A 12,951-nucleotide genomic window follows, 5' to 3' on the forward strand; every position below is an offset into this window, starting at 1 on the left:
GGGAAATGTAATTTTTACTTCTACACTATCCAACACTTACCCTACTGTTCCACTAAGAGTAATATGCGTTGTAATGGTACGCATTGTAATGGAATGCATAGTAAATGTAGATTCTAAAAATGAGTTGTGATGGCATGCAATGTAAAATCATGCGTTGTTATGGATGTTGCGAAGCAAAAACTGCATTGTAAAGGCATGCGTTGTACAGGTTTGCGTTATAACGTCATACATTCGCATGTGAGCTCAGGTGCTAGTTGGTATTATTGTGCCAGAGTCTTTGAACTTTGCCTACGTGATGGTCATACTGAGTGAGAGCGTCATTAATTTGTGTGTATGAAACGGTTTCTGGCACATGTGTTCCTGGCTATTTGAGTAGGCAATAGTGCTGAACTCGATCCCTCCTGTGTATGTAAGTGGAATGATCAATTTACCCTGTTTTTTGGTCTCCAACTAGCAGCACCATTGCTAACAGCCTTTGTTTGTAGTGTGCGCAGATGCAAGGCATAGCGTAGGTTCGTAAGAGGAGATAGACTATATGAGCTAGTGAGCCTGCTGGTTGATAGATAGTATTGGCTTGTGGTGTTATTTCATTTGATTTTTTCAGTTATAAACAGACTGCTCCAGTACTGTGTGGGGGGGGAGGGGGAGGGAGGTGAGGGAGGACAGCTGATCTGGATACTGTTGGAACATTCTCTGAGCAGGAAGACTACCTATATGGGTGGTAGCCCCCTTGGCTTGTCTGGGTGGTGGTACTTCTCTCTGTAGGCAGTATTATTTTGCACTGTGCACCAGTATCTTTGATACTGTGCCTTTTTTGCAAGGTGATAAGAGACTCTCATAGTGCAAAGTATTATTGACAGTATTAAAGTCTGTTTTTTTTAATATGAAAATACATCCTCCACTTTGCATTATCTATGTGCCACCTACTGTATTCCCAGAGTAAAACTTGCCGGGGTCTAAACTTGTGACCTGCAAAATACTCTGTGCTTAAGTCACTGGGCTATCTTCCAGCATATTGTAGACGGCTCTCTCCCAGCTCTATACTACTGATTTGTATAAAGTACCGGTCTCCGTCTTTGGGAGATTTTGCTTATTTGGTGGCAGATTCAATCTCAAGGAACACTCAGTGCTTCCGAGCAGGTCATGTTGGTGATATATGATAGAAACATTGGTGAAAGATAGTAACAGTCTAAAGCCGAATGCTGCCTCTCAACTGGTCTACAAGGTAGACTATTCCTTCTCAAGAACAGACTTCCAGATCAAGCACTATGGGTCTTTATAACAAACCGGTCTTCAAGAAGTGACAGCGTTTTATTTGTGTACAATTTTTCCCTTGAGCTGGCAAAATTGGATTGGGCGGATGGTGTCCCTAGGAAAAAGCCTTGTTCTGATTGGTGGGGCAGTCCATCTAAGCTGAATGGATTGATTATAGCTGGGTTAATGTAAAATCTTTCTAAGCTGCAGCTGTGATAGTTCAACATTCTCCCATTGTAAGACCACTCTACCCGGGTTGAAGTACGAATCTGTATGATGGAACAATCCTTTTTTCTTAACACTATAGAGTAAATAAGAGGGCAGTTTCCTACAGTTGAACAGCCATTATGATGGGACAAGCAGTCTCTGAGCTTGCATTATTGTTGTGTAGGGTGTACCATATTCTCTGAGGTGGAAGTATGCTTTTGTATGACTGGATAATCTCCCGGTGATGTCAGTCTTAGTTTGTGTGTTTAGACAATTTTCCTTGAGCTAGGAGTCCTGGTTTGAGATGGGAGGCTTGGTCTCTATTTCATAACAAGTTGTGTTAGATCTTTGACAAAGAAATCCTGTGTGCAAAGTTTTAATACACCACATCTGTGAATTAGCATCTAATTCACACAGAAATGTGAGACTGATCTCAACAGTTGGTATGTCAATAAATAGCCAGATAATAGAAAAAAGATTAAAATATAACAGGACAAGCAGCACCCACTGTCATTGAAGGTGATGCATACATCTTCCAAGGTCAGCGCAGAGGCACTTTACTCCAGGAGACCGAATGGTGTTTGACTGCATTTAGTTATATACTTATTTATTGGGATGGTATGTAGATTGGTCTAATTCTCCTCCTAGAGATCTGACGCTGCCATGGATTATCTTCTCTCATTTGTACCGATATTCAGATTCAAAACATAGACAGACAGATTGAGGTTAACCTGGTCAGAAAGCAGACATTTTCTCTGCCCAGTCAGAAAGCAGACTTGTTCTCTGCCCAGTCAGAAAGCAGACATGTTCTTTACCCAGTCAGATAGCAGACATGTTCTTTACATGCTCTGTCCAGTCAGAAAGTAGGCGTGTTCTCGTCTAGTTAGAAAGCAGGCATGTTCTCTGCCCAGTGAGAAAGCAGGCGTGTTTTATACCCAGTTATAAAGCAGGCATGTTCTATACCCAGTTAGAAGGCACACATGTTCTATACACAGTTAGAAAGCAGACATGTTCGCTATCTAGTTAGAAAGCAGGCATGTTCTCTGTCCAGTGAGAAAGCAGGCGTGTTTTATACCCAGTTATAAAGCAGGCATGTTCTATACCCAGTTAGAAGGCACCCATGTTCTATACACAGTTAGAAAGCAGGCATGTTCTCTGCTCAGTGAGAAAGCAGGCATGTTTTATACCCAGTTGTAAAGCAGGCATGTTCTATACACAGTTAGAAAGCAGACATGTTTTCTACCCAGTCAGAAAGCTGATATTTTCACAGCTGCATCCTTGCAGTAATATTCCAAGCCTCACAGAGTGTTCTTTAACTCTGGAGACCCTGAGTGGAGCCAATTTGAGTTTGAAACAAGTGTAAGCAGGAAAAAAGGACACTGGTTTGGAGATTCAGCCACAAACTTTTAAATAATGAAAACAAAGAAACGTTTTTAATGAACTCTCTGCTTTAAAATATATGTACTCTGGCCTCTGATGTGCTGTGAGCCCTTTAGTTGGTGAGAATTCCCCTAGTTCAATGTTTTCACAGCACTAGATATGTTCATCAAAACTAAACTTTGCATGGCAGAAGCAGATGGGGGCATCAGTAGTAGAATGTTGCATGTGCTCTGGTTCCAACTTGAATGTGTTGAATCCATGTACTAGAAGATTCTGGTGTTTCTGAATTAAAGACTGAAGTGCATTGTAACAGTACCTGGCGTGAGGCATGCTTTCCATCAGCCATAGGTCGAGTCTCACGTTTTCTCAGGGTGAATCAGTGGGGTCATGCTGGTCACACTATCCTGGGCGTCTTTGTCCCGGAAGTCGATCTGCGCATCCTGTTGTGCAGGTTCTACATCTGTCAAAGAGACACAGACTCTCCATCAAGGACCCAAGAGGGAAACAACATTGTTTTATCTCTCAACAAGAGTACCAATAAGGTCCACGACATAGAACAAGGAGCGCTGGAGGCATCCAGGACAACCGTGAACCGTGTTAAGATTTTCATTGATCTTATTGTCTTTATCTTGAAACTCTTATACGGCATACAACCAGCTCTCTCGAACATTTATTGGACACCACTGCAACTTAGATTCACTTAGCTCTTGTACCTTAGGTCACACAAAGATCATACAGCACACAAGAGCTGAAATTAATTAGACCACTGTGTCCACTTCCTGGGTACCGCATCACACCCCGCTCACAGGTGGGCAATGAGAACAACATGTAATCAACAAAAATAGATTCACCCTAAAAATGACAACCAACAGCTAAACAGCACATTTATATTTATATTCTCTCTTACAATGCGCACCACAGCTCCACCAACACAATACGGCTGATAATAGGGCTTTGGGGGGAGGGGGGGGGCAGTACGACCAGCGGGAGGCCTGCCCCTCCTGGGGAATTTTGGGCCGGGGGTGTAGCCAGAGCCCAATTGGGCTTGTTGGGCTTCACCTGGGCTAGTTTTGGATGGGGGATATATATAGCTGGACAGTTTGTGTCACAAGCCACCATTTCGGTGGTAGTAACACGACAGCCGGCTGGGTGGGCAGGGGAGCTATTTTCTCCCACCGTCCTGTCCAGTCTTTAAGGGGGGGGGGGCATCAAATAGTGGCTGGACTTGATATAAAAGTAATTTTTTCATAGTGGTCGTGTTGTTGGGAACAGGTGCACCGGGTGGGGAAGCATGTACTTTTTGGTTGTCGCTTGTAGCAGGTTCTGGGGTTTGGTACATGTTTTGTTTGACATTTGGGGGCGTTTTTCCCTGGGTAATAGTTGGTAGGTCTGTTTACAGTTACAGTTTATTGGTTGGGGTAGGTCACTCTGGGAACATGCAGGAAGCGGAAGTAGCGCAGGAAGCAGAAGTAGCATAGGAAGGTTACATAGACAACTAGGTTAGGAAAGGTTATGAAGTTGCAAGTTTTGGGGGTTTGTAAATGGTCGCAAAGGGGAAACTTTAGGGGAGGGGGTGGGGGTTAAGGTAGGCAGAAAATATTTAGTGAGGTTTAGTTTTGTACAGCACAGGCCAAGGAATCTGTTTTACAAGGTGCACCTGTCTTCAATAAAGCAGCCTTTTTCACAATAACAAGCTGGTCTGTGGTCTGTGTAGCACCCCCCTGTTGGCCCAAATGCCACAGGCGCTGGGATCTACCTAGCCATCCTTCTGAACACACTGCAAGTCTCAGACTGATTTTCAGACTGAAGTGGAATCAACTCTGCATTTTCAAGAACATGTTTTAGAGTACATAAAGCAGTGCTCCTAATAGCACTATTTTAAGCCGCAGTGTATTTGCTCTAAAATATCTAAAATGGGAATATAATTAGAGTATTCAGGGAAAAATGAATAGACTGTGGCCAATTCCTACTTAAATGGAGTTTGTTTTAAAAAAAAATGTTTTTATTGACAATTTTCACAGCACATTTTACCCCCCCCCCCCGCACCAGACAATATCCTTTAACAGCAGGTATACTTCTAAATAATCAAGTAATAAAAAAATAAAAATAAAAAAAGGGATTCCATTACATACTTCCACAATTTATACGTCTTATAGAAAAACAGATTTAGAAGAAAATACATGAAAAGGAATCAATATAATAAAGCCAGTGAGACACAAATTAATAAAGAAAGGAGCTCAAAAGCACGATAATCAAGATACAAAAAGGGGAACAAGAATCAAGAACAGAAATCGTCAAAAGAAAGAGGACAGATTAAACCACCGAAGAGGCAAAAACAAGAAACATGAGTACAAACATGAGTACAAATGGACACCTCTAGCTATTCACCCCCCAAAACATTTGCCATCCTTCTTTTCCAATCTGCAATAGGCTTCCACAATTGCAAACCAAGTGCTCTGCCCTTTTTCCCCCTTCTGGCATAAATAGCTTTCTCTATGTTGTGGATGCACAATAACCTAGCCAGCTAGTGCTGGAACGGGGGTGGTGTCTTATCTTTCCATGCAGTTGCTATACATAGGCGTAGAACAGCCATAGCCACAAATATGAAGCCCTCATCTTGATATTGCGAATTGCTCCCTTCTACTCCTAATAGTATTACTTCTGGTATCAGCTTCAATTTATATGCCAACGATTTATCAAAGAATGATTCAATGCTTTCTATCAATGGAGAGAGGTTTGGACACCCCGCAAACATATGCAGTATATCTGCCTCCATGCTGTCGCACCTTGGGCATCTAATCCCCTGTGTACCTCCCCACTGGGTATTCTGGCTGGGGTATAATACACTTTGTATAGAGTCTTATAGTGTTGTGCCTGCAACGCCGCCGAGCAAAGGGTTTCTCTTCCTAACCTTAGTGACTTTAAGAATACTCCCTCTGATACTCCTAGGGCTTCCCTCCATTTAGTCTCGTATTTCTCCAGATCATCCCCTCGATGCTCTATAAGTTCTGCATGTAATCTTTTAATTGTACAGGGTTCTGCCCCCTCAACCATCTGCAGAATCGAATTTCCTTTAAAGCCCATCGGTCCACCCCGTTTATTACCTAGGAAGCTTCTTATTTGCAAATATTTAAAAAAAAGTCCTACTGCTGACACCAAATTCCTGCTGGATTTCTGTGAATTGCCGTACCCCTGATTCCACTATTAGGTCCCCCATATTTTTAATTCCTGAACGAGCCCATTCCCTAAATATAGTGTCGGCAAATATTTCTGGTTGCAGCATAGGATCCTCTATTATTCTAGTATATGCATGGAACCTCCCTAAGCCAAAAGTTTTCTTAAACGATTTCCATATTTTGTCTGCCGCTTCTAATGTCTTAAACCTGGTTCGCTTAAAATAGCTTGGCTCCGAGTATCTAAGGAGGACGTTGTTTGTCTTATCGCCGAGAATTATCCCGTACACCTCTGTTGACCCTGTAGGATTTTCAGTTTCCCTCTCAGCTCCTCCCAACAAACCAGTCATTTGCTGCAATGCTGCTGCCCAATAATACATTTTAAGATCTGGTAATGCCCATCCCCCCCTGTCCCGTGGTAAAGACATATATTTCAGGGCTCTTCTTGTCTTCCCCTGGGACCACACAAATCGATTTACCATGTTCTCCACCTTATTAAACCAAATCATACTAAAAACAGCGGAATAGTTCTAAATAAATACAAAAATTTCTGCAGCAGATTCATTTTTACGTAGTTTACTCTACCTACTATGGACATATGTAAATTATTTACCCTGTCCAGGTCCTTTTTTGCTTTCGTAATAATAGGCTTAATATTAATTTCCACCAATTTTTCTAGTTCTGCCGTGATCTTAATACCCAAGTACACCCCCTCAACAACCACCGTGCATCTGTACATATTGTGTAAGCGTTCTTTATAATTTGTGACTTACTTTTATTCAGAGCATACCCCGCTATTCGACCAAACTGATCTGCCTCCTGTTCTATTTCTCTTATTGCATCTATTGGGCTAGGTGTGATGACCGCAATGTCATCTGCATATGCTAGAACTTTAATGTCTCCCATCCTGGTAGTTAGCGGAATAATTTGTTCATTCTGCTCAAATCTTCGTATCAAGGGGTCAATGTACATAGCGAAAAAGAGGGGTGAGCAAGGGCATCCTTGCCGCGTTCCCCTAGTAATAGCCAGAGGTCTAGTGCCGCCTGAATTTACCCTAACACAAGCAGTGGGATTTGTGTAAAGTGATTGTATAACTCTTACGAATACTTCACCTACTCCCCCCTTCTTAAAACTGCCCACAGATACTCCCACGCCACCCTGTCAAAGGTTTTTTCTGCAACCAATAACATGGCTGCCATAGGGTTCCCTTCTACTTCCTGTGTTATCATCTTCCAGACGTGTAATGTAGTGCCCCTTTGTGGTATAAAGCCATGTTGATTAGTGCTGACCAGTTGAGTTATTATTTTAGCAAATCTAGCTGCCTGTATCTTCGAAAATATTTTGGTATCCGCGTTAATTAGTGTTATGGGGCGGTACAACCCTGGTTCTGTTGCATCCTTCCCTTTTTTAAGTATGATTACGATGTCCGCCCCAGCCCAGCTTACCGGAATCGCCTGCCCTTGCTGCACCCCCCTGAATGTTCTTGCTAGATCCTTAAATATGGAGGGAAGGAATACCCTACAAAACACTCCTGGTATCAGGTCTGGGCCAGCTGCTTTCCCCTTTGGTAAACCCAATATGGCCTCATTAATCTCCTCATCCCTCAGATCAGCATCCAGAAAATCTCTATCCTCGCTATTTAGCACTTTACCCGGAATATTCTGTAAATAATCCGCTATCTCCCCCCTGTCCCGAGTTTGTTCTTCTTTGTATAATTTACTATAATACTCCCTAAATACCTCTGTTATCCCCCTCTCATCCGTAATTAAGCGCCCCGCATTATCTTTTATTTCCTTAATCTCACCCTTGGCTACCCTTTGTCTTGTACGTGCTGCTAAAGTATGTCCTATCTTTTCACTGAATTCGTAGCACCTTTCTCTCTGTGTTTCGTATGTCCTGGCAGCTTTGATTGCCACCCCTTCTAAAGCCTCTGCCCTTGCTATCGTTAATTCCAATACACGCTCGTTATACTCGTGCTGATCTACTATGGCCTGCTCCAATCTCGCCTCAGCTAATCTCAGGGCATTATTTAACCGTTCGCTCTCTATTTTGTCCTTCCTTTGTTTAGCGATAGAGTAGCTAAGTGTCTCACCTCTTACCCCCACCTTAAATGTGTCCCAATCATTCCCAATGGTGGGATTCCCAATGGTGGGCCTACTTAAATGGAGTTTTGAAGCAGTTCATTTATGAATTGCTTAAAAACAGGTACTCCTAATCCTGGCAACAGGTCTGTTTAAAAGTGCACTGCCTGCTGCACAATAAAACAGACAGAGTGCCATCGACATCAGTAATATTGTCCGATACATAATATGTTGTGTATCCTCAATGCAATGTATGTAGTGTACTTTGTAAAGCGCACAGCTGCCCCAACGGGGCGTCCCGGCGCTGTATAACGCTGCGGAACCCTTCCTGGCTCTCACTGTGAGATGCCCTCCTGGGCACCCCCAAGGTGAAGCCAGGCATCCCAGTGGTGTAGGGGCCGTTGCGGAGATTAAGCAAGCTATTGCCCAGAGTTGCAGCGTGGGACCCATGATTAGAGTAGGCGCCGAGGCAAGAATTATCGAGTCCGCGGACATTGAGCCCAAGGACTTGAACCCTGGTCCCGGGCCTGATCTCTGCTTCAGAGTCTGCCGCTCTGACCAGTGAGCCACACTTCTCCACTATGGTCTACTATTACTGATATGCCTCAATGACATATTGGTTCATCCTAAAATAAATCCGCTGCCATAACCTCTCCTTGCTCGACATTCGCTGCCCAATAATATCATCTCCTGACCCATAAGTAGATCGGTACCCACACTTTGGAAAACACTGTTCTAAACAGTTTTAGTTCTAAGCAGACCTATTGGCTTATCCGATGCTTGTTATATGCATTTGGCAAGTTGTGACACACAAATTTAGTGATCAACATTCTCCCTTTGGACTGTATCGCACGTTCCTTCTTTTCTCGGGAGCGCTAGCAGCTCTCGCAGGTCCAAAGAACGAAGCTGGGTGGCATTTGACCAGTGCGCCATTCCTCACGATCTTAATACTCATCTGAAATTATAGAAAACCTATGCTGAGAGTAGGAAGACCCCAAGCCATTTAAGAGGCAGTATACTTTACAACCCAGTCTGACTGGGTTAAACCAAAAACCAACAGATGCCTTCTACAAATTGATCAGAGTATAAAGTGGCACCATATCTAAAAAGCTCACCCGGACGCAGGTCTATTCAACAGTCTCCAGAGACCAGAATCCATTTACTTTTGCACAGTAAACACCCTACACCGGGTTGGAATTATCACCGGTTACTTGGTACCTGCTCTCCTACTGTGTACGGACACGGAACAGCCCTGAAGAGTCACAGGACCGTTCCTTGTGAGGAAAGACGTGTCGGCTGGTTGTTTGGATTTATTACAGTCCTTGCCTTGTGATAAATAACTTTTTCTAAAACTTACACCGGTGCCTACCTCCGCATTGTTAATACGTGATCACAATTGTACTATCTTTGAAATATCCTCACAACATGTGCCCAGGACTGTGCTTATTCTACAGTGTGGATCTCTTGACTCACACACATCCTGGGGTTATCGGGTAAATCCCGCGACCTGGCAGCACCGTATTTGCTCAGATACATACGGAACACTAGGCACATCAGTTTGAGCGCCATTCTTCCTGTTTTACTAAAAAAAACACTCTAGCCTTCAATTCAAGTATTGCCTGTCCTCTATTCTCACATTAAAGCTATGGGAAAGCCTCATTACCCCAGGTCCCTTATGTCCTCGTCCCATTCATTTACAAAGTGGAGATAACCCTCCCCAGACAGAAATAGGGACCCTAATACTGCCCCTCCCACGGGGTGTACATAAGCAGTACTTACCCAGCATCCCGCCTGTTAATTTTGTCTGTCTGTCTACAGAATGGATGTGGATGTGTTGAATCTGCTCCTGCTGGACAGGATTGGTGGTGCTTCTTTCCTCCCCCCGCCCATCTGCCTGGCTGTGTGGGCACAGTGTTACCAGGGTTGTCTCCCAGCCTGCCAGGCTTGCTGGGAGTCAGCTGCTGTTGGAGCAGGTTTCTTGCCTGACCTCCCGGCCCTTTGCAATTGGGGCTTGGTCTCCTGGTTTCTTCCGGGTCACGGATTCGTCTTCCGAGCTTGGCCGGGTGATGCGTGCAACGTTTGGAGTCTCCTGGACGGTCTCCTGGAGTGTGGGCGATTGGGGTAGGGGCCATGTTCCTAGGGTTGGCCCCCATTCCAGGTGAGTGCCGCATGCCGGTTTTCTTCCTTTCCCATTTTTACTGTTGCTGCTGGGGTTAGGGTGCGGTGTCCATGGTTTCCCTTTCAATGCCTCCGATGCTGTTTGCAGCCATTGCCTGGCTGTTTCTTCTGGTGACAGGCTGTGGCAGGAAGGCTGGTGTCTGCAGCTGCTTTCATTTGGAGCCTGCCCTCCCGGGTTGGTCTCCTGGACTGTGCACTTGGCTCTATGTGTTTCTGGCCACGGCTCGCTAGAATGCGTGACTGTCTCATCCGGCGGGAGTGGGGAAGCTACTGTTGCATTGTAGAGGGTTCGGAAGGCCTGTGCTCACTGCTTCACAGATGGTTAGTGAAGGTGCTGATTTACTCCCCGAGCATGAGTGTGACCTCTCTTCCCTTGCTGTTCCAGTGATTCATACTGGTGGCTCCGTGTTCGCACGCACCCTCCCTGTGGCATGTTGGACAGGGATGAGTTGTGGTTGTGTCAGGGGCAGTGGCATCTTCTTGGGATGAGAGCTGGCTTTTCCGTTGCCGGTGCCCGGTGTGTTTCGGCAGGGCTGGTGCGGACGCAGTGTTATGTTTGTCCGTGTCTGTCACTTCCTTCACGTTAGCCTGTGGGGTTGTCCGCTTACGGCGTGGCCCTGCTCCGCCTGCCCCTGTCCCACTGTGGGGCAGCGGTTCGCTCTTTTTCCTGCACTTGGGGGTGTTCCGGGGGGTAGCGCTGCCTGGTGCATTCCTTTGGGGGCATGGTCCTGGTCGTTTGGGTTCGCTGGCCTCCCTGCTGCGGGGGTTCACATGCCTACTCGTTGTGCGCGCCTGGCGTGTTGGGGGGTGCTGTATTTGTGCCTCTGTTTTTGGCACTGGGGCCACAGCTCTGGTGGGCTGCCTGTATGTTCCGGCGAGTTGCTTCTTGCCACCCTCCCCGTCCTCCTGGGTTTGGTTCCCGGGTTGTGGGCTGTTTTTTTCCGGGGTATGGCGCCCCTGGGCGGTGTGGCTGGGTCCATAGTCCTCTTGTCTCTGGACGGTTTGTCTTGTGTGGGAAGTTCACATCTGCGGCGGTTGTGCCTCTCCGCCTAGCTGGTGCTTGCCCTCTACGGGGCTTTTGATTCTCCCAGGGTCTGCTCTGTGCTTTTTGGCTGGTCCGGCACAGTCGTCCTCCTCGAGTTGTTGAGGTGCAGTTGCTGTGGTCTAGTCTTGGGTGTGCTGGGTCCGCAGTGAGGTGTGGTTCCTCTCCTGGTTCCCATGTGCCACACCTGGTTCCTCTTGGGGCTTCTGGGTGTCGGGCCTGGGGCTCTGTGTAGCGCTCTGGCTCGCTGTCTTTGGTCTGGTTCGGGGCTCAAAGCAGCCATCGTCCCTTTCTGGGGGCTGGCCTCCCTGCGTATCTGGGGTTGGCGTTACCTCTTTCCTTGGTGCTGCCTCCTTTGCAGCTCTCCTGATCTCCTTCCGCCGTTCTTGGGCTGCTGGTGTTGTACTAGTTCCTCTTGTGTGCTTGCTTTGCTTCCTCGGGGCTGGCGGGCTGTTGAGGTCTCCAACTTATGGCCTCTTCTGTGCTGGTTGCTATTGTCTATAGTTGCACCCGGCTCTGGTGCTCTCTTTGAGCTGCTCCTGGCTTCTGGGGTTTCCTTGGGGTCGTCCTTGTGTTACCCTGCTTCTGCTGCATCCATGATGTCTTTCCGGTGCTCGCCTCCGGGTTTTCTTTGGTGGGTCCTTGCTGCCCCTGCTGGTTCTGCAGCCGGTTCTGCTCGGTCTGGTTGGGTGTCTGGCTGGCCTGAGGGATGCTGTGGCTTGCTTGGTTTTTCTGGCCTGCAGCCTTCTCCTCCATGGGGTTTAGCTGGTGTGGTTGGGTTCCTGCTCTTCCTTTTCCTTGCTGTCCCTCCTGGGGTTGTGTTCCCTGGGGTGGTTCGGCCGTTTGGCCCTGGGGTTCTTGCTGATGCTGCTGTGGCCTTGGCGTTGGCGCCTATTTTCCCCTCTTCTGGCCGGCGGTTCTCTTGTTTGGGGTTCCGTCTGGGCTCTGGGTGCTGTTGCTCCCTGGGGGGTCCTGGTATCGTTTGTTCCCTGTGGTGGGTGCCTGGCTGGGGGTCCGTTGTGGAGTTTGCGGCATTTGTTGCTTGCCTTTTTCGGGCCCGCGTGTTTGCCTGTGCTCTTCTTAGGTGTCCTGGCTTGGGGCTCGATTGGTCTCGGGCTGTGTCCTGCTGTGTCCTTCTGGGCCTGCTCCTGCAGGCAGTTCTCTTCCTGGACCTGGTTGTGTGTCCGTGTTTCTGGCTGGTCCTGGGGTTTCCATTGGGTGCTGTTAGGTTTCGGGTTCCTGTTGTCCGGTGGTTCCTTCTTTGTTGGCCTTCTTCCCGGATTCGCCTGGACTGCGGCTGCCTTGTTCAGGTCAGTGCGGGTCTGGGTGTTCGGGTGCATCTGGGTTGGCGTGTGTGGCCGATTGATCCTGGTATGCCGGTTTCTTGGGGGTTTGATGTGGTTTTTGGCTGTGCCTCCTTGGTTTTGCTACTTTGCTGTGGCTTGTCTGCCGGCTGGTGTGTTTGACAGGGCCTTTCCATTGTTTTGCTGCTTCAGCTGTCCTGGTTCGTTCTTGCCTTGTCTTGCTGCCCGTGCTTTGCTTCCGGTGGGTGTCTGTTTGGCGTGCCCTGCCTCTCTGGTTGGGGTGCAGTTTGGTGGGTTCGTTTAGCCTCTGTGGGGTTCACCCTCCTGGCTGT

At 47.0% G+C, this 12,951-nt stretch overlaps 1 protein-coding gene across 1 annotated transcript in view; it reads right to left on the reverse strand.

Moving 5' to 3' along the window:
• LOC147678103 (uncharacterized) overlaps nucleotides 1–12,951 on the reverse strand; it is an 84,352-nt gene that overhangs the window by 1,467 nt on the left and 69,934 nt on the right. The window contains exon 8 of the mRNA XM_086945962.1: nucleotides 3,158–3,301. Coding sequence (XP_086802088.1) covers nucleotides 3,198–3,301 — 104 coding nt within the window. The 3' untranslated portion in view covers nucleotides 3,158–3,197. The remainder of the gene's footprint in view (nucleotides 1–3,157; nucleotides 3,302–12,951) is intronic.

The sequence above is a fragment of the Lissotriton vulgaris genome, chromosome 12, assembly GCF_964263255.1.
Source record: "Lissotriton vulgaris chromosome 12, aLisVul1.2, whole genome shotgun sequence".
In the NCBI taxonomy this organism is placed as follows: Eukaryota; Metazoa; Chordata; class Amphibia; order Caudata; family Salamandridae; genus Lissotriton; species Lissotriton vulgaris.